We start from the raw sequence: 19,792 nt of genomic DNA on the forward strand, positions 1-19,792 counted from the left end.
GGCCTAGACTTTTAGTAATTTTAGTCATTTCAGTAACGGTCATTTCCATCCTGTCAGTTCTGTAAAAAGATTTTGTCCGGTCAGTTCAGTACCAGGATTTCTGGAATGACATTTCAGTGACACACCATTGCAGTTGCAGTCAGTGATGTCATTGTGTCTGTATCATTTCAGTAAGATCATTTGTTAGAACATTTCAATTACAGAAAGTCATTTCACAGTATTTCAGTCAAATAATTTCACACAGTAATACAGTTGATGGTGGTAAGCCCATGCTGCGCTCAGCCGTGCAAATTCCCATTGAAGCTAAAGATGGACCATGCGTTAGATTCAACACCACTTTTCTGACTTTCATTGCAACAGATCTCCCTGAAAAAGTCATATGGGTGAATGAGTTCTTCTACTTTCCAGTGAGTGTGCATGGCATCAGTCTCTGTTCATATTGTAACATAGTGTAGTCCTAAATACATAGCAACGTATGAGACCACTCTGGGACCGTGGGTTTATCTCACTATAAACATGGTTCAGAAAGATAACACTATACACCAACATGTATATCAACCTGAGGAGAGAGTCATGATCCTCGTATACGATGTCATTGTGTCATGTAATATGTAGGCATAACTCTCCCTAACAGACATGCATGTATCAGCTGCATGATGGTGTACATGATAGAGGCTGGGGGTTAGGGACTGTGATAAATCAAAATGTGCTTACTTTGTGCTGACGGTCAAAGCGCCTCTCTGTGATTTACAGCAAAAGCCACGCGCAGACGGTGTTCCCAACTTTCCCAATCCCGGGATATCATTACGCCATCCTAGGGGGCATCTAGTGACTCTCAGGTCTTGGCCATTGTGCGCATGTTAAGTGACATGTTAGCTGTTGTGTGTATATTATGATGCATTCACATTGAGGGTGTGTATATTATGATGCATTCACTATGATGGTGTATATATTATGATGCATTCACTATGAGGGTGTGTATATTATGATGCATTCACTATGAGGGTGTGTATATTATGATGCATTCACTATGATGGTGTGTATATTATGATGCATTCACTATGATGGTGTATATATTATGATGCATTCACTATGAGGGTGTGTATATTATGATGCATTCACTCTGAGGGTGTGTATATTATGGTGCATTCACTATGATGGTGTGTATATTATGATGCATTCACTATGATGGTGTGTATATTATGATGCATTCACTCTGAGGGTGTGTATATTATGATGCATTCACTATGATGATGTGTATATTATGATGCATTCACTATGATGGTGTGTATATTATGATGCATTCACTATGAGGGTGTGTATATTATGATGCATTCACTATGATGGTGTGTATATTATGATGCATTCACTGTGAGGGTAGTATATTATGATGCATTCACTAGGATGGTGTGTATATTATGATACATTCACTATGATGGTGTGTATATTATGATGCATTCACTATGAGGGTGTGTATATTATGATGCATTCACTCTGATGGTGTGTATATTATGATGCATTAACTCTGAGGGTGTGTATATTATGATGCATTAACTCTGAGGGTGTGTATATTATGATGCATTAACTCTGAGGGTGTGTATATTATGATGCATTCACTCTGATGGTGTGTATATTATGATGCATTAACTCTGAGGGTGTGTATATTATGATGCATTAACTCTGAGGGTGTGTATATTATGATGCATTAACTCTGAGGGTGTGTATATTACGATGCATTCATTATGATGGTGTGTATATTATGATGCCTTCACTATGATTGTGTGTATATTATGATGCATTCACTATGATGGTGTGTATATTATGATGCATTCACTATGATGGTGTGTATATTATGATGCATTCACTATGAGGGTGTGTATATTATGATGCATTCACTGTAAGGGTGTGTATATTATGATGCATTCACTGTGAGGGTGTGTATATTATGATGCCTTCACTATGATTGTGTGTATATTATGATGCATTCACTGTAAGGGTGTGTATATTATGATGCATTCACTGTGAGGGTAGTATATTATGATGCCTTCACTATGATTGTGTGTATATTATGATGCATTCACTATGAGGGCGTGTATATTATGATGCATTCATTATGAGGGTGTGTATATTATGATGCATTCACTATGAGGGTGTGTATATTATGATGCATTTACTGTGAGGGTGTGTATATTACTTCACCGTCAGTGGGGTTATTGTGCTTCATTGGCTGTTATGGTTGTGTACATAATGCTTGTTGTCAGTGAGTATATTACCGTATGAAATGTAGCTATATAACACAATATTTTCATTGTCAGTTTGTATTTCACGGTGCACTGCCTGTCAGTGTGTCCATAATGTATTGGCTGTCAGTGAGTAAATCATATGGTGGCAGTCATTGTAATAGGATATGGTGGCTAGCCTATCGGTGTGTTTGTAATGTGGTCGCGGGGGGCTGTTTGGGGGAGGTCCCATCTTTGATTAGCACATGAGACCAGTAAAGACTGTACGTCCTTCCCAGTGAGGCTAATGAATTTTTTTTTTTTGAGGGGGGATTTCAATAAGTGGGGCAGTACTATTCAGGGTACTATGAATATTTCTTACATTTGAGTTTAAGACAATTCCGCTACATCCTGCATACATTTTCACAAGTCAACTTAAAAAAACGTTTAATTGAAAAGGACTTGAGAGTGGTGTCTGGGGAAAAAGTTAGTTTATTCACTTTATCTAAAGCCGTCTTCCAAGCACTACGGCTAGAGTGCTGATAATGATCCTCAGAAATACTCAGGAGGAGATGGAACTTCTGTCTGGAGCCTGTGTGTGTGTGTGTGTGCGGGCGGTAATGTGTGATAATGCTTTAGCATACCATGTTTGTTTGTTATTGTTGACTGAGGCTAACCTTTAGCTCAGCGAGTTTATCTGTCATCTAATGGTCAATCACACACATGTGCCAGTACGTGTGAGTTCATGCATGCAAGTGTGTGTACGAGTGTCTGCGTGAGCACATAAATGTGTACACGTTGAAGTTTGTGGCAATACACATGAAATATTATCAGTGTGTGTGTGCACACGAATGCGTGCGTCTGTGTCTGCGTTCTACAACAGTGTGTGTACGACTATGTGTGTGTGCGTGTGTGTGTGTGTGCACGTGCGTGTGTAAACGCATCACGGTGGAGGCCTGCCAAGCATGTTTGCTAGAGGACCTTGGAATGAGAAGCATTTGTCTTAATCTCCCGACCGGCAGAAGGTAGCTTTTTGACCGTGCTGCCTGCATACTGGCACTGTCCTCCAAAATTAGCTCCCTATCTGACGCTAAAAGACACAAAGCATGTGCACCCTGGTCACCCTGGTCAGAAGTAGTGCACTAAATGGGGAATTGGGTGCCATTTGGGATGCAGTCCAATGTCAGCCGCCTGTTGCGTTACCATCACCCAGCAACCTGGCAGTCTCACACACCACCATGCTTTAACACTCTGGAGGGGAGATAGCTATATGGGGCTTGAGACTTGTTATAATGCCATAGTGACCTGACTTATGGTGTTAAAGTGGGCCAACTAAAGAGATCAGACAGGATCGGTAGTGTCAATGACTGACTGCATCCAGAGCAGAGCTATAAATGTGGCTTACCACCTGCTATAACCACCTAATGTCCTGACATGGTGTTAGAATTGGTTGTCTGGGCCTATGGGTCTACATACAGAATACATAGGGTTACGACCTGTTATAACAGCCTCTTCACCTGATACAGAGTTAGAACTGGGTTTGTGGCACATTTGTGGCCAACATTTTCCTGATCAACGCTTCAAATGAATATGAGCTGCTGTTTCTGTGAGTCCTTCGTACCTGAAACATAATCAAACAAACAAACATACAAATAACAATGATACAGCTCTTTATAGAGCATTCTATAGAGTTAAGAGCAGCGGGGGCTATAGAATAGTGATATTTGGCAGGAATATTGGAAGTGGAAGGTTACTACTTGTTAGAGTTGCATCAGCTTTAGGGAGAGCAGGTAGGTGGAGGTCTAGGCACTAGCCGAGAGAGAGTGAAAGAGTGAGAGAGGGAGAGAGAGACAGAAAGAGAGAGGGTAAAGGGGGCCAGTTGGTTGGATAGCGTGGAGTCAGTGGAGGAGAAGCTCTGTTTACTCTTGCTTGGCAAAATAGAAACCCTTGAGTGATCAGCATTGTTTTGTGTGTGATCAGCTAATTCTTGAATATCTAGTATTGCGGTCTAAGGAACTGACAGTTGTGTTGTTGATGACAATCGGGACCAGATGATTTCATGAAGATTTGTGGCAGTGTTGTAAACAGATCCGATGGCTGCTTGCCTGCTGCTAATATAGGAACTAAAAGACAGCATTTCTAAAGAAATCAGTCATTTCACGAGTTCCCTTTCAGGCAGAAAATAAACATTCAAATAGTTCCACTAAATGTGATGCATCTCAGTACTAGCACAATGGATATGTGATATTGTAAAAACCTTGTTTAATGTGAAACACAGGCATATTAATGAGCTTAAGTTACTAACCACTTCTATTAATAAAAACTACTTGACATGGTAAGTGTCCTCAGAAGTCGGCGAGGGAGGGCGCGACGGAGCCTCTGACGAAAACATGAGATGTCTAATGACGCGCCCATTCGTGTGGCATGAGGGCATAGGGGGGGGGGGCATGGGGGGTGTGCTCGACACAGCTTTTATAGCACATGAATATATCATTACTTTTTTAGAGGATCACAGTGCTTAAAGCGCGCGCTAATTGCGCAGTCCGCTTCTCGCTAATTGTTCTCCTCGTTTCTTAATATGATACTTCATATTCACTTTTAATAACATCTCCCCCATCTAGGGATCGTAACAGTCTGATAGTTCTTCTCGCTGGTTTTTATCTGTGGTCGTTAAGTAAGGGGCAAGCCCATTTGCTGTGTGTCTGTTTGGGAGTAGGAGAACGAGCTGATGACAGTGCAGAATACCCTGCGCCAGGGTCTGGTCTGGTTTGGACTGGTTTGGTCTGGTCATGTCTGGTTTGGTTTGGACTGGTCTGGTTTGGACTAGTCAGGTCTGGTCTGCTGTGGACTGTGAGTGATGTGGTGGTGATCTATAAGGAGCTCAGTGGATGATGCTTCAGGGTCAGTATTCACAAAGCATCTCAGAGTGCTGATCTAGGATCAGGTCCCCGCCGTCCATGTAAGCTTATTTATTATGATCTGAAAGGCAAAACGGATCCTAGATCCGCACTTCTACTCTGAGACGCTTTATCAATATAGGCCCAGTAGTACTAAGTGAGCTGCTTGGTGATAATGTATACTTTTGTAGTGACGATAGGAATTGAGCATGTAGATGTTATAAGCATGATTATCTGGCGAATACCATTTGAGGAATCAATGGGTGAAAAGGATTGGTGATAAAGTCAAACTACTGTTGAAACGGTTTCCCGGGCAATTTTTGCCCCGTTCTGAACATCGGTGTGTAGCTACAGTGCATTTCCATGACAGTCAACTGAAAATATTGGTAATTTGGTGTCTTAAATAGTTTGAATTAGGCGTTTTTGTGCTTGTCTCAATCCAAAGTTATTGGAGTTGACTTGGGATGACTTGAACGGCATGTTACGCTAAGCCGTCCCCTCTCTCTTGTATTATCCCCACCCCTTCCCATCCGCTCTGGGTAACAGTTGCCCTTTTTAAGGCACAGGTCTAGGAACAGCCTACCCCTCCCCAAACCCGAACATTAAAACGTGAGACTGAACTTGACTGAACTTGATAGTGTCAAGGGGCAACTTCCCCCCCACTACCCCATCCAGCCCCCCTCTTCCCCAGGCAAGGTGAAGCAGCCTCCCCTAGGCAGAAGAGCAGCAGAAGTGGGCAGAGAGGAGCTTGGTTTCCCAAAAAACTGTTGGGCTGCATCCCGATTCTCCACCCTTTTCAGACCTGTGCACTTCTACTCTCCCTGTCATCTACTTCAAAGCACTGTATTGGTGTGGAAGCATTGACTGGAGTGAGAAGGGTAGAGAATCGGGACGTAGCCTTAGAGAGAAAAAAGTTTGAAGAAAGAAGAAGCAGGAAGCAAAGCATGCTGGGATGACTCACACATGGCCATACCAGACTGATAATGTCTGCTCAAAGCCGCCGTCGTAGCCAGCCTCCCATGACACGTTGGCCCAGGTGGTGGAGACCGCCGCATGGATGTCGGCCGGGGCGTGGGGGCTTGTGCCTGGGGAGGGGAGGAGTCAAGTAGAGAGTGGCGGTAGTGAGGAGGGTGGGAGAGAAAGAGAGTGAAACATGAAGCATAAACCACACACACACGTACTTAAATCACACATACACAAATCAAACACACACAAAAACACACACACAAAAACGCAGACACACAAAAACCCACACACAAACACAAAAAGGCAGACACACACACACACACACTGAGTTGGCCTGGAAGGAAGTCAGCTCTTTCTGATATGTGTAGGCTTTATGTGATTGTGTAAAGACTATAGTCATGTGGATGGCCTCTGAGTGGTTGTGTAAAGACTATAGTCATGTGGATGGCCTCTGAGTGGTTGTGTAAAGACTACAGTCAGGTGGATGGCCTCTGAGTGGTTGTGTAAAGACTACAGTCAGGTGGATGGCCTCTGAGTGGTTGTGTAAAGACTATAGTCATGTGGATGGCCTCTGAGTGGTTGTGTAAAGACTACAGTCAGGTGGATGGCCTCTGAGTTTTATTTTATTTATTTTATTTAACCTTTATTTAACCAGGTAGGCAAATTGAGAACACGTTCTCATTTACAATTGCGACCTGGCCAAGATAAAGCAAAGCAGTTCGACACATACAACAACACATAGTTACACATGGAGTAAAAACAAACATATAGTCAATAATACAGTGAAAAAGATAAAAAATAAGTCTATATACAATGTGAGCAAGTGAGGTGAGATAAGGGAGGTGAAGGCAAACAGATATATGTATAAATAAATAAAAATATAAAAAGGCCATGGAGGCGAAGTGAGTACAACACAGCAAGTAAAATAAAAACTAAAAAAAACACTGGAATGGTTGGTTTGCATTGGAAGAAAGTGCAAAGTAGAGACAGAAATAATGGGGTGCAAAGGAGCAAAATAAATTAATAAATAAATACAGTAGGTAAAGAGGTAGTTGTTTGGGCTAAATTGTAGATGGGTTATGTACAGGTGCAGTAATCTATGAGCTGCTCTGACAGCTGGTGCTTAAAGCTAGTGAGGGAGATAGGTGTTTCCAGTTTCAGAGATTTTTGTAGTTCGTTCCAGTCATTGGCAGCAGAGAACTGGAAGGAGAGGCGTCCAAAGGAAGAATTGGTTTTGGGGGTGACTAGAGAGATATACCTGCTGGAGCGCGTGCTACGGGTAGGTGCTGCTATGGTGACCAGCGAGCTGAGATAAGGGGGGACTTTACCTAGCAGGGTCTTGTAGATGACCTGGAACCAATGGGTTTGGCGACGAGTATGAAGCGAGGGCCAGCCAACGAGAGTGTACAGGTCGCAGTGGTGGGTAGTATATGGGGCTTTGGTGACAAAACGGATGGCACTGTGATAGACTGCATCCAATTTATTGAGTAGGGTTTTGGAGGCTATTTTGTAAATGACATCACCGAAGTCGAGGATTGGTAGGATGGTCAGTTTTACAAGGGTATGTTTGGCAGCATGAGTAAAGGATGCTTTGTTGCGGAATAGGAAGCCAATTCTAGATTTGACTTTGGATTGGAGATGTTTGATGTGGGTCTGGAAGGAGAGTTTACAGTCTAACCAGACACCTAGGTATTTGTAGTTGTCCACATATTCTAAGTCAGAGCCGTCCAAAGTAGTGATGTTGGACAGGCGGGCAGGAGCAGGCAGCGATCGGTTGAAGAGCATGCATTTGGTTTTACTTGTATTTAAGAGCAGTTGGAGGCCACGGAAGGAGAGTTGTATGGCATTGAAGCTCGCCTGGAGGGTTGTTAACACAGTGTCAAAAGAAGGGCCAGAAGTATACAGAATAGTGTCGTCTGCGTAGAGGTGGATCAGAGAATCACCAGCAGCAAGAGCGACATCATTGATGTAAACAGAGAAGAGTCGGTCCAAGAATTGAACCCTGTGGCACCCCCATAGAGACTGCCAGAGGCCCGGACAACAGACCCTCCGATTTGACACACTGAACTCTATCAGAGAAGTAGTTGGTGAACCAGGCGAGGCAATCATTAGAGAAACCAAGGCTGTCGAGTCTGCCAATGAGGATGTGGTGATTGACAGAGTCAAAAGCCTTGGCCAGGTCAATGAATACGGCTGCACAGTATTGTTTCCTATCGATGGCGGTTACGATATCGTTTATGACCTTGAGCGTGGCTGAGGTGCACCCATGACCAGCTCTGAAACCAGATTGCATAGCGGAGAAGGTGTGGTGTGATTCGAAATGGTCGGTAATCTGTTTGTTGACTTGGCTTTCGAAGACCTTAGAAAGGCAGGGTAGGATAGATATAGGTCTGTAGCAGTTAGGGTCAAGGGTGTCCCCCCCTTTGAAGAGGGGGATAACCGCAGCTGCTTTCCAATCTTTGGGGATCTCAGACGACACGAAAGAGAGGTTGAAGAGGCTAGTAATAGGGGTGGCAACAATTTCAGCAGATAGTTTTAGAAAGAAAGGGTCCAGATTATCTAGCCCGGCTGATTTGTAAGGGTCCAGATTTTGCAGCTCATTAAGAACATCAGCTGACTGTATTTGGGAGAAAGAGAAATGGGGAAGGCTTGGGCGAGTAGCAGAGGGGAGGGCAGTGCTGTTGTCCCGGGTAGGGGTAGCCAGGTGGAAAGCATGGCCAGCCGTAGAAAAATGCTTATTGAAATTCTCAATTATAGTGGATTTGTCGGTGGTGACAGTGTTTCCTATCTTCAGGGCGGTTGGAAGCTGGGAGGAGGTGTTCTTATTCTCCATGGACTTTACGGTGTCCCAGAACTTTTTTGAATTTGTGTTGCAGGAAGCAAATTTCTGCTTGAAAAAGCTAGCCTTGGCTGTTCTAACTGCCTGTGTATATTGGTTTCTGGCTTCCCTGAAAAGTTGCATATCACGGGGGCTGTTCGATGCTAATGCAGAACGCCATAGGATGTTTTTCTGTTGGTTAAGGGCAGTCAGGTCAGGAGAGAACCAAGGGCTATATCTGTTCCTGGTTCTAAATTTCTTGAATGGGGCATGCTTATTCAAGATGGTGAGGAAGGCATTTTTAAAAAATGACCAGGCATCCTCTACTGACGGGATGAGATCAATATCCTTCCAGGATACCCCGGCCAGGTCAATTAGGAAGGCCTGCTCGCTGAAGTGTTTCAGGGAGCGTTTGACAGTGATGAGTGGAGGTCGTTTGACCGCTGACCCATTACGGATGCAGGCAATGAGGCAGTGATCGCTGAGATCTTGGTTAAAAACAGCAGAGGTGTATTTGGAGGGCAAGTTTGTTAGGATGATATCTATGAGGGTACCCGTGTTTACGGAATTGGGGTGGTACCTGGTAGGTTCATTAATAATTTGTGTGAGATTGAGGGCATCAAGCTTAGATTGTAGGGTGGCTGGGGTGTTGAGCATGTTCAAATTTAGGTCGCCTAGCAGCACGAGCTCTGAAGATAGATGGGGGGCAATCAGTTCACATATAGTGTCCAGAGCACAGCTGGGGGCAGAGGGTGGTCTATAGCAGGCGGCAACGGTGAGAGACTTGTTTTTAGAGAGGTGGATTTTTAAAAGTAGAAGTTCAAATTGTTTGGGAACAGACCTGGATAGTATAACAGAACTCTGCAGGCAGTCTTTGCAGTAGATTGCAACACCGCCCCCTTTGGCCGTTCTATCTTGTCTGAAAATATTGTAATTGGGGATAAAAATGTCTGAATTTTTGGTGGTCTTTCTAAGCCAGGATTCAGACACGGCTAAAACATCCGGGTTGGTAGAGTGTGCTAAAGCAGTGAACAAAACAAACTTAGGGAGGAGGCTCCTAATGTTAACATGCATGAAGCCAAGGCTATTACGGTTACAGAAGTCATCAAAAGAGAGCGCCTGGGGAATAGGAGTGGAGCCAGGTACTGCAGGGCCTGGATTCACCTCTACATCACCAGAGGAACAGAGGAGAAGTAGGATAATGGTACGGCTAAAAGCTATGAGAATTGGTCGCCTAGAGCTACCAGAGCAGAGAGTAAAAGGAAGTTTCTGGGGGCGATAAAATAGTTTAAAGGAATAATGTACAGACAAAGGTATGGTAGGATGTGAATACAGTGGAGGTAAACCTAGGTATTGAGTGATGATGAGAGAGATCTTGTCTCTAGAAACATCATTGAAACCAGGTGATGTCATCGCATATGTGGGTGGTGGAACTGCAGGGTTGGATATGGTATAGAGAGCAGGGCTAGAATCTCTACAGTGAAATAAGCCAATAAACACTAACCAGAACAGCAATGGACAAGGCATATTTACATTAAGGAGAGGCAAGCTTAATCGAGTGATAAATAAGGGTCCAGTGAGTAGAGGTTGGTTGGGGTCGTGGCGATCCAGACAGCTGGCCGGGTATATGGCTATCGGTAGCAGCATAGGATGGAGGTCTGTTTGTAGATACCTCGTGCGTTTCCGTCGGTAGGTTCCGTGTAGTGGGGTTTTGTTCAGATAGCAGCCGATAAGACAGCTAACGATTAGCGGGCCTCAGATGAGCGTTCAGGTAACGCCGGGACGGAGGTGCCGGTTGGATAAATCCCTCGGGCAGATAACGTCGGCAGTCAGTCGTGAAGGCCCGGTGGGGTTCCGTATCTGCAGCAGCAACAAAGAAGCGGGTCCGGATGGTGATGGAACTCCTCAGCTGGCTAGCTCCAGCATGATTTGAGTTAGCTCCGGGGTCGACGTAAGCCAATAGTCACACGGTATGCAGCTAGCTAGCTGCGAAATCAAGGTGCAAGTGTCCAGAGGCTGCGGTTGGAATCCGGGGAAACTGAGAGAAAAAAAAGTCCCGGAATGCTCCGGTCCGAGTCGCGTTGCACAAAAGTGCCGGTAGATTATCGAGCTAGAGGAATAGCTGATGACCGCAAAACGTGGGCAGCTGAAACACCAACGCTAGCCAGCAAACCGGCTAATTTCGGGGCAGCTACAGATTAGCTTCTGGCTAGCTATCGGAGTAGCTTCTGGATTAGCTTTCAGGCTAGCTTCTGAATTAGCCCCTGGCTATCTTCCACGATGGATTTTCAGATTGAGGTAAATAGTACTTATTGTAATTGGTGAAGCGGGTTGCAGGAAAGCTTTTGCAGGAAAGCTTTTGTAGTTGAGTTCTTGGATAATAAAATAAATAAAAGATATGTGAAGAAAAGGTGTAAATATATATATATACAGGACACGACACGACAACACGGAAAAATACGTCTGAACTGCTAAGCCACCTTGGTATTACTTGAGTGGTTGTGTAAAGACTATAGTCATGTGGATGGCCTCTGAGTGGTTGTGTAAAGACTATAGTCATGTGGATGGCCTCTGTGGGGTTGTGTAAAGACTATAGTCATGTGGATGGCCTCTGAGTGGTTGTGTAAAGACTACAGTCAGGTGGATGGCCTCTGAGTGGTTGTGTAAAGACTATAGTCATGTGGATGGCCTCTGAGTGGTTGTGTAAAGACTACAGTCAGGTGGATGGCCTCTGAGTGGTTGTGTAAAGACTATAGTCATGTGGATGGCCTCTGAGTGGTTGTGTAAAGACTACAGTCAGGTGGATGGCCTCTGAGTGGTTGTGTAAAGACTATAGTCATGTGGATGGCCTCTGAGTGGTTGTGTAAAGACTACAGTCAGGTGGATGGCCTCTGAGTGGTTGTGTAAAGACTATAGTCATGTGGATGGCCTCTGAGTGGTTGTGTAAAGACTACAGTCAGGTGGATGGCCTCTGAGTGGTTGTGTAAAGACTATAGTCATGTGGATGGCCTCTGAGTGGTTGTGTAAAGACTATAGTCATGTGGATGGCCTATGAGTGGTTGTGTAAAGACTACAGTCAGGTGGATGGCCTCTGAGTGGTTGTGTAAAGACTACAGTCAGGTGGATGGCCTCTGAGTGGTTGTGTAAAGACTATAGTCATGTGGATGGCCTCTGTGGGGTTGTGTAAAGACTACAGTCATGTGGATGGCCTCTGAGTGGTTGTGTAAAGACTATAGTCATGTGGATGGCCTCTGAGTGGTTGTGTAAAGACTACAGTCAGGTGGATGGCCTCTGAGTGGTTGTGTAAAGACTACAGTCATGTGGATGGCCTCTGAGTGGTTGTGTAAAGACTATAGTCATGTGGATGGCCTCTGAGTGGTTGTGTAAAGACTATAGTCATGTGGATGGCCTCTGAGTGGTTGTGTAAAGACTACAGTCAGGTGGATGGCCTCTGAGTGGTTGTGTAAATACTACAGTCAGGTGGATGGCCTCTGAGTGGTTGTGTAAAGACTATAGTCAGGTGGATGGCCTCTGAGTGGTTGTGTAAAGACTACAGTCATGTGGATGGCCTCTGAGTGGTTGTGTAAAGACTACAGTCATGTGGATGGCCTCTGAGTGGTTGTGTAAAGACTCTAGTCATGTGGATGGCCTCTGTGTGGTTGTGTAAAGACTACAATCAGGTGGTAGGGCTCTCTGTGGTTGTGTAAAGACTACAGTCATGTGGATGGCCTCTGAGTGGTTGTGTAAAGACTACAGTCAGGTGGTAGGCCTCTGTGTGGTTGTGTAAAGACTACAGTCAGGTGGTAGGCCTCTGAGTGGTTGTGTAAAGACTACAGTCAGGTGGTAGGCCTCTGAGTGGTTGTGTAAAGACTATAGTCATGTGGATGGCCTCTGAGTGGTTGTGTAAAGACTACAGTCAGGTGGTAGTCCTCTGAGTGGTTGTGTAAGTAGGCCTCTGGTGGTTATGTAAAGACTACAGTCAGATGGTAGGCTTTTGGGTTTCATTAGATTGGTCTTATATACATGGATTTGGTGTGGTCTGGTCAAGGTGTAACCGGTTCATTGAGATTAAGTGCCACAGCAACTTCTAGCATGGTGCCTAAAGAACAAGCTTAGGCCTGTGAGCCAGCTGGACCAGACCTGATCAGAGCCATACTGAGTGTGTAAGTGCGTGTGTGTGTGTGTGTGTGTGTGTGTGTGTGTGTGTGTGTGTGTGTGTGTGTGTGTGTGTGTGTTTGTGTGTGTGTGTGTGTGTGTGTGTGTGTGTGTGTGTGTGTGTGTGTGTGTGTGTGTGTGTGTGTGTGTGTGTGTGTTTGTATGTGTGTGTATGTGTGTGCGGCCAACTTCTCTACACCTCCATACATGTGACTCTTGGCAGAACTCGGGAGATTATATCATTTCACAGTGAGACAATAATATACTGTAGCCATGTAGTGTAACTACAGTCATTCCTATGTAGTCTCTTGTGACTGACAAGCTAGCTAGCTGGATTGGTCATGGCTCACTAGATTATCCCTACATGACAAGTTGGCTCGGGTTTGCTCCATTCCAAGTCCACATATACTTTAATAGCATCTTAAAATGGTCACCAGTAAGGTCAGACTTGAAAAATAATTAAAACCCTCTTCCCTTTCATCCTCCAATCACACATCAGCATCTGTCATAACAGGTGTGACCTCGTATGGTCGTGTCACTTCGTATTGACGCCATATGTTAGCACCAAAACGTTTCATCAGACAAAAGGATGTAGGGGTTGGAAGGCAGACAAATTACCCAGGAAGCAGTGGAGGCTGCTGAGGGGAGAACGGCTCATAATAATGGCTGGAACGCAGCAAACAGAATGGCATCTAACACATGGAAACCATGCTATATATATATGATATATTTGATACCATTCCATTAATGCCGCTCCAGCCATTACCACAAGCTTTTCCTCCCCAATTAAGGTACCACTAACCTCCTGTGCCAGGAAGCCTTTCTGCTGTCCAAGAAAATGGAGGAGAATGTATCTTAATTGGTTGACCTTGTAACCATAGAACGTCAGAATGTCTTATAGCAGTCCTGCTATGTTGTGTCTGCAGTAGACGATTTCAGAAATCTCTGGCCATGTTCGAACAAAAGTACAGAATATTCCCTACTAATTATACACGAAAATGTGCTGAAAGGTAAAGGAGAGAAATGATTTGGCCATAATCTAATCACCCACCAAATACATGAAAACGTATTTTATTGGCCAATTGAACATCTTCGAATTGTGCTATTCTCTGTTGCTTGACCATTGAATGCAAGAATGCGAAAGAAACAGTGGCCTGATTACCCCATCTGTAACTCTAGCACCTATGCACAACAACCTCCACACAGGCAATATCAGTGGCCAGCTAACTGAAGACTGAGTGGTCTTTCTACATAGCCAGCTGCAACTAGGAACACCAAGACTGTTCCAAAAAGGCATCATTAGTAATAGGATGGCCTAGACACAACAAGTGACAGTTAATCTATCGGTTGTCTTTATTTAGCAGACAAACTAGAGTTTTCAGCAGTGGAAACAATCTCTGTGTCTACTTCCCTAATGCTGCGAGCCCAATTTGCTCATTTGTGATTTGCGGATATTGGCGCGCCACGTCGTTGACCTTGCAAATTGCTCTTTGCACATGTCCCCCAGGTGCTTTGGCTGACACGTCGAGCTTTGGAAAATTGTCAGTGGTTGACGCTTGGATGCCGCCGTCACTGCCGCTCTGCAAAGCCCTGCCTCTCTTCACTACCCTTTCAGAGCACACAAGGGTCGTAATCGTTAAGGCATGCAACGGAAACCATTTTAAAACGTTTTGCAACAGATAATGAAAATTTGTATTTCGGATTGGTTACCTTTGGACGTGATGTCCTAGTATTGGACTACTTCTACTAGACTAGTTATATTGTAGATTCAAATTTAACTGGATTGTCTCGCCATGGTGTTAAAAGGCCCATTGCAGCCATTTTTATCTCAATATCAAGTCATTTCTGGATAACAATGAAGTACCTTACTGTAATAGTTTCCATAAAAATAAGCCAAAAACTATTTCTCAAGCAATTGTTTTGCTAGGACTGTCTGGGAGTAGTCTGAGTGAGGGGGCCTAATTGGAGGACCATAATGTGAGGGATATGTAGCCTGAAAACTAGCTGTTATTGGCAGAGAGGTTTAGAACTCTCTTATTAGTCTATTTAAGGGATAATGCCTGAGAAGCCAGTGTTTGGATGATATATTGGCATGGGTGTTGCCAGGCCCGAGACGAAGTTGAGGGCCGGCAAACCGTGCCAATATATTCTCTAAACATCACTTTTATACAACGAGTTACAAACATATTCAAATAATAATTGACATATTTTCATACTATTTCATCCTTCCACAAGATATAGTCCCGACACAAATCTAGGGTTGCTACCCAAGCTGGCTGGTCATTCGTTCTATTGGTTCGGTTGCCCGAGATGCGATCCAGTCGTTCAGTCTTTTTGTTCTGTATTTATAGACACGACCCAGTCGTTCAGTCTTTTGTTCTGTATTTATAGACACGATCCAGTCGTTCAGTCTTTTTGTTCTGTATTTATAGACACAACCCAGTCGTTCAGTCTTTTTGTTCTGTATTTATAGACACGACCCAGTCGTTCAGTCTTTTTGTTCTGTATTTATAGACAAGACCCAGTCGTTCAGTCTTTTTGTTCTGTATTTATAGACAAGACCCAGTCGTTCAGTCTTTTTGTTCTGTATTTATAGACACGACCCAGTCGTTCAGTCTTTTTGTTCTGTATTTATAGACACGACCCAGTCGTTCAGTCTTTTTGTTCTGTATTTATAGACACGACCCAGTCGTTCAGTCTTTTTGTTCTGTATTTATAGACACGACCCAGTCGTTCAGTCTTTTTGTTCTGTATTTATAGACACGACCCAGTCGTTCAGTCTTTTGTTCTGTATTTATAGACACGACCCAGTCGTTCAGTCTTTTTGTTCTGTATTTATAGACACGACCCAGTCGTTCAGTCTTTTTGTTCTGTATTTATAGACACGACCCAGTTGTTCAGTATTTTTGTTCTGTATTTATAGACACGACCCAGTCGTTCAGTCTTTTGTTCTGTATTTATAGACACGACCCAGTCGTTCAGTCTTTTGTTCTGTATTTATAGACACGACCCAGGCGTTCAGTCTTTTTGTTCTGTATTTATAGACACGACCCAGTCGTTCATTCTAAATGTACCGTTGCCAGTTATTATCTCTTGCTTGCTAGCTAACCAACTACAACTAAATTACAGTCACGTCAAAAATTGCAGCCAGAATAACAGCAAAGTAGCCGCATTTGCATTTGTCTAAGCTGTTTTCTAGTGACATTTATTTGAATACATCCATAACAATGAGCTAATGAGGTGCGATTTTGCCTGGCATAGAAAATGTGCTCTCTCGTCAGGACACTGTTGTTCAGAGGAGCTAGCCAACAACACAGCTAACACAATCACTTTAAACTGAAACTGTAAAGACTGCTGGCTTCCTGCACTTATTTTCGTTTGACCTTTTTTCAATTGACATTTCTTCGTATATATCCATAAAAATGATGCCAGCTGATTCATGATTTCGAAACGCTGCCTGTCTGTCCGTCTCGTTCCGACTTCCAACACGTTCATTACTGTGGGACAGCTGGAGTTGAATATTGAAACAATGTTGCAAATGTCAGAGAAACAGAAAGGTTTATACAAATCTCCGCTGGTGATTTGTATAAAACTAGATGTTAGTCTAAAAGAAATGTGAGATAATGTCTAGATGTTTTTTATAGTGGCGATCAAGTTTATAAATTGGTTGGCTGGGCTGATGAGACAATGGATTGCGCAGTCAGATGGATTAGATTAAATAGGCATTTTAACGTCATAGATTTTGCCGGTGTTAACATGTGGACTAGACACCGGCTGGAATGCGGTTTTAATCAATCAGCATTCAGGATTAGACCCACTCGTTGTATAATAATTTATACTGCCTGGTGATGTCACTAGGCAAGCCAAAACTTCACCCATGTAAAACCTGCTAATTGGAAGGTCCTGTGTAAATTATATTTTCAACCAGCAACCATCAGGAAATAACACTGATAAAATGTTTTCACATTTTTACAGTTTTAGTTTCATCAGCTGTTGTACAATAACTGAATTATGACTGCACTGGGCCGTTAAGGTTCTTCACTTCTCTTTGCTTTCACCTGTCCAATCGTGTTAGAGCAGGGATAACTTTGAAGACTTCTTGACATTTTCAAACAGGGCCCACGTGAATGGTGATAAGGCTTGTAATTTATAAATGTCAAACTGAACTCTGTGTGTGTGTCTCAAACCTGTGTTAAAATACTACTGGGTTCAAAGACATTTGGATTTTAAGTATTTGGATATTTTTTATTTGACAATCCAAGCAGTTGAATATTGGAATGTATTTCTAAATACACTTAAAAAATATTTGAAAATACTCAAATACACAGTATACTGTATATAAAATATTTAAATAATCCCATGCATTTGAACCATGTATGTTTGGTATTTGAAATCATGTATTTTGAAATAAGTATTTGAAAATACTTTCAAATAGTAGGCTATTTATAGGAAAGTATTTGAAAATACTTAAAAATACTTCCAATAGAAGTAGTTGATTCGGGCCACAAGATTTTTTTAAATAAATATTTTAATAACAAATAATCAAATCTGCACGTATTTGAACCCAGATCTGATGTGTTTGTGTGTGTGTGCCTATGCCGGTTACTGTGTGCGGCAGAGTGGCTCCTACCAATAACTAGGAGGTGTGTGCTGGCAGTGATGCTCGTGGCGACGTTGGTGGCCACACACTCCCACTCCCCGTGGTCCTCCTTGCTTAGGGACTTGAACTGTAAGCTGCCTGAGGGGAGGACATTGTGCTTGCTTTTGCTGGGCTTCCATACCTACAAAGAGAGAGGAGAAGGTTGAGTCTTACATCTCACAGAACAGCACATACTGTACTGGTCCTGGCAAGAAAGGACATTATCGTCCACCCACATAGCTTCCAGACAGACAGTAGATTAGTAGACAGACACATAGAAAGCCAGACTGACAGAGAATAGAAGACTGATAGAAAAAAAGGAAGACAGACAAAAAGGAAGACAGACAAACAGTGACGCACACAAACAGACAGACAGACAGACAGACAGACAGACAGAAAGAAAGACAGACACACACAGAGACACACAGAGACACACAGACACACACAGACACACACAGAGACAGGCAGACAGACAGTCAGGCAAAACAGAAAGGCTAACACCTTTAAAAAAAAGTATCCTTCCAGTCACTGTCACTGTTGTAAGAGACTTATCCTTCCTCAGCTGTCTGTCTGTCATTTTAGTTTGTTTATAACTAAAATGTTCGGCATCACAACGGTAAGGGGAGACAAACAACTGCAAATCACATTGTTTTCAACAGGAGAGATTAAGAAGCTCCGGAATCAAGAGACAATTTAAGGTTAATGCTAATGAGTTTGTTTCAACTGATAATGCCACCATTAAAATGAAATTAAAACATTGGGATTTCTAGGAGTCAGTTTGATTGCAATCTCATCTCATTCTTTGTGGCAAAGATGGAAAAGAAGATGACTCCTGTCACGCCCTGACCTTAGTTCCTTTTTTATGTCTCTATTTTGGTTTGGTCAGGGCGTGAGTTGGGGTGGGCATTCTATGTGTTTTTTCTATGTTTTCTATTTCTATGTGTTTGGCCTGGTATGGTTCCCAATCTATCGTTGTCTCTGATTGAGAACCATACATAGGTATCCTTTTCCCACCTGTGGTTTGTGGGTAGTTGTTTCCTGTTTTGTGTTGTGTCACCTTTCAGGACTGTTTAGATTTTCGTTGTTTCACTTTGTTATTTTGTATTTCGTGTTCAGTTATATTAAATTAACATGGACACTTACCACGCTGCGTTTTGGGCCGATCTTTCCTGTTCCTCAGATGAAGAAGTTACAACTCCAAAATCAACAATAGTTAGGAAATAAACACCATGGGGGGGGGGGGGGGGGGGGGGGTTATGGTAGTAATAACCACCCGTTATCATTACTCAATAATGGTCACCTAACATCACCTGGGGAATTAGTGACACCGAATAGATTTGTTACCATTAAATCTCAATGCCAAATATATTGTGTGAGTGTACAGCAACGTGCTACCCAATACCCATAACTTTAGGGTGAAAGGATAGAGAAGAGGAGCTGTAGCTCTGTCCTATTATAAAGTAATAGACTGTTAGACCAGGCCACAACATGAGTGCTTTGGGTGGTTGTGGGGGTCGTTTACCTTCCTCCATGTGATGTTTGGATAGGGAAATTCTCCCTCAGCCGCACAGGGGATGACCAGTTCTCTCCCAGCCTCCTGCCTGTACTCCCCTCCGGGAACAATCGAGAACTTGGGGGGATCCTGCCCAGAGAAAGTGTGAGATTAGGCCTGAGCCTGGGTGTAGTCGCTAGGCTAACTTGCAGCATGCTAGTCTTCTTATAGAAAATGCATGGGAATTGCTACACTAACTAGCACAGTTAGCATTAATGTAAGCTAACTCACAGCATGCTAGTCTTCCCATAGAAAATGCATAATCACTGCTATGCTAACTAGTATGCTACACTAATTAGCGTTAGCATCAGCCTGCATACCTTTAGCACCAGGGGAGTGGGATCGGACCAACCCTCAGAGCCCAGGGCGTTGTAAGGCATGCAGGTGTAGGTGCCCAGAGAGTCATCCGTCACTTCAGTCACGCGGATGCTCCCGTCCTCCATTTGGCTCCAACCAGGGTACTGAGGGAACAAAGAGGGGCCAACACTATGACACTACATTTTTTGTATGGCTGAGCTCACCAGTGGCACATCACTATACCATCAT

At 43.5% G+C, this 19,792-nt stretch overlaps 1 protein-coding gene across 6 annotated transcripts in view; it reads right to left on the reverse strand.

The window, feature by feature from the left end:
* LOC129868038 (protein turtle homolog B-like) overlaps positions 1-19,792 on the reverse strand; it is a 193,598-nt gene that overhangs the window by 50,065 nt on the left and 123,741 nt on the right. For 4 of the 6 annotated variants that reach the window (XM_055941606.1, XM_055941609.1, XM_055941608.1 and 1 more), the window contains exons 9-12: positions 19,567-19,707; positions 19,217-19,336; positions 17,686-17,836; positions 6,078-6,201 (exon numbers count right to left, since the gene is read on the reverse strand). In XM_055941606.1, the coding sequence (XP_055797581.1) occupies positions 6,078-6,201; positions 17,686-17,836; positions 19,217-19,336; positions 19,567-19,707 (536 nt within the window). The remainder of the gene's footprint in view (positions 1-6,077; positions 6,202-17,685; positions 17,837-19,216; positions 19,337-19,566; positions 19,708-19,792) is intronic. The other 2 variants (XM_055941607.1, XM_055941611.1) reach the window with 1 other exon arrangement.

Source organism: Salvelinus fontinalis, chromosome 13, assembly GCF_029448725.1.
Source record: "Salvelinus fontinalis isolate EN_2023a chromosome 13, ASM2944872v1, whole genome shotgun sequence".
Taxonomy (NCBI): domain Eukaryota; kingdom Metazoa; phylum Chordata; class Actinopteri; order Salmoniformes; family Salmonidae; genus Salvelinus; species Salvelinus fontinalis.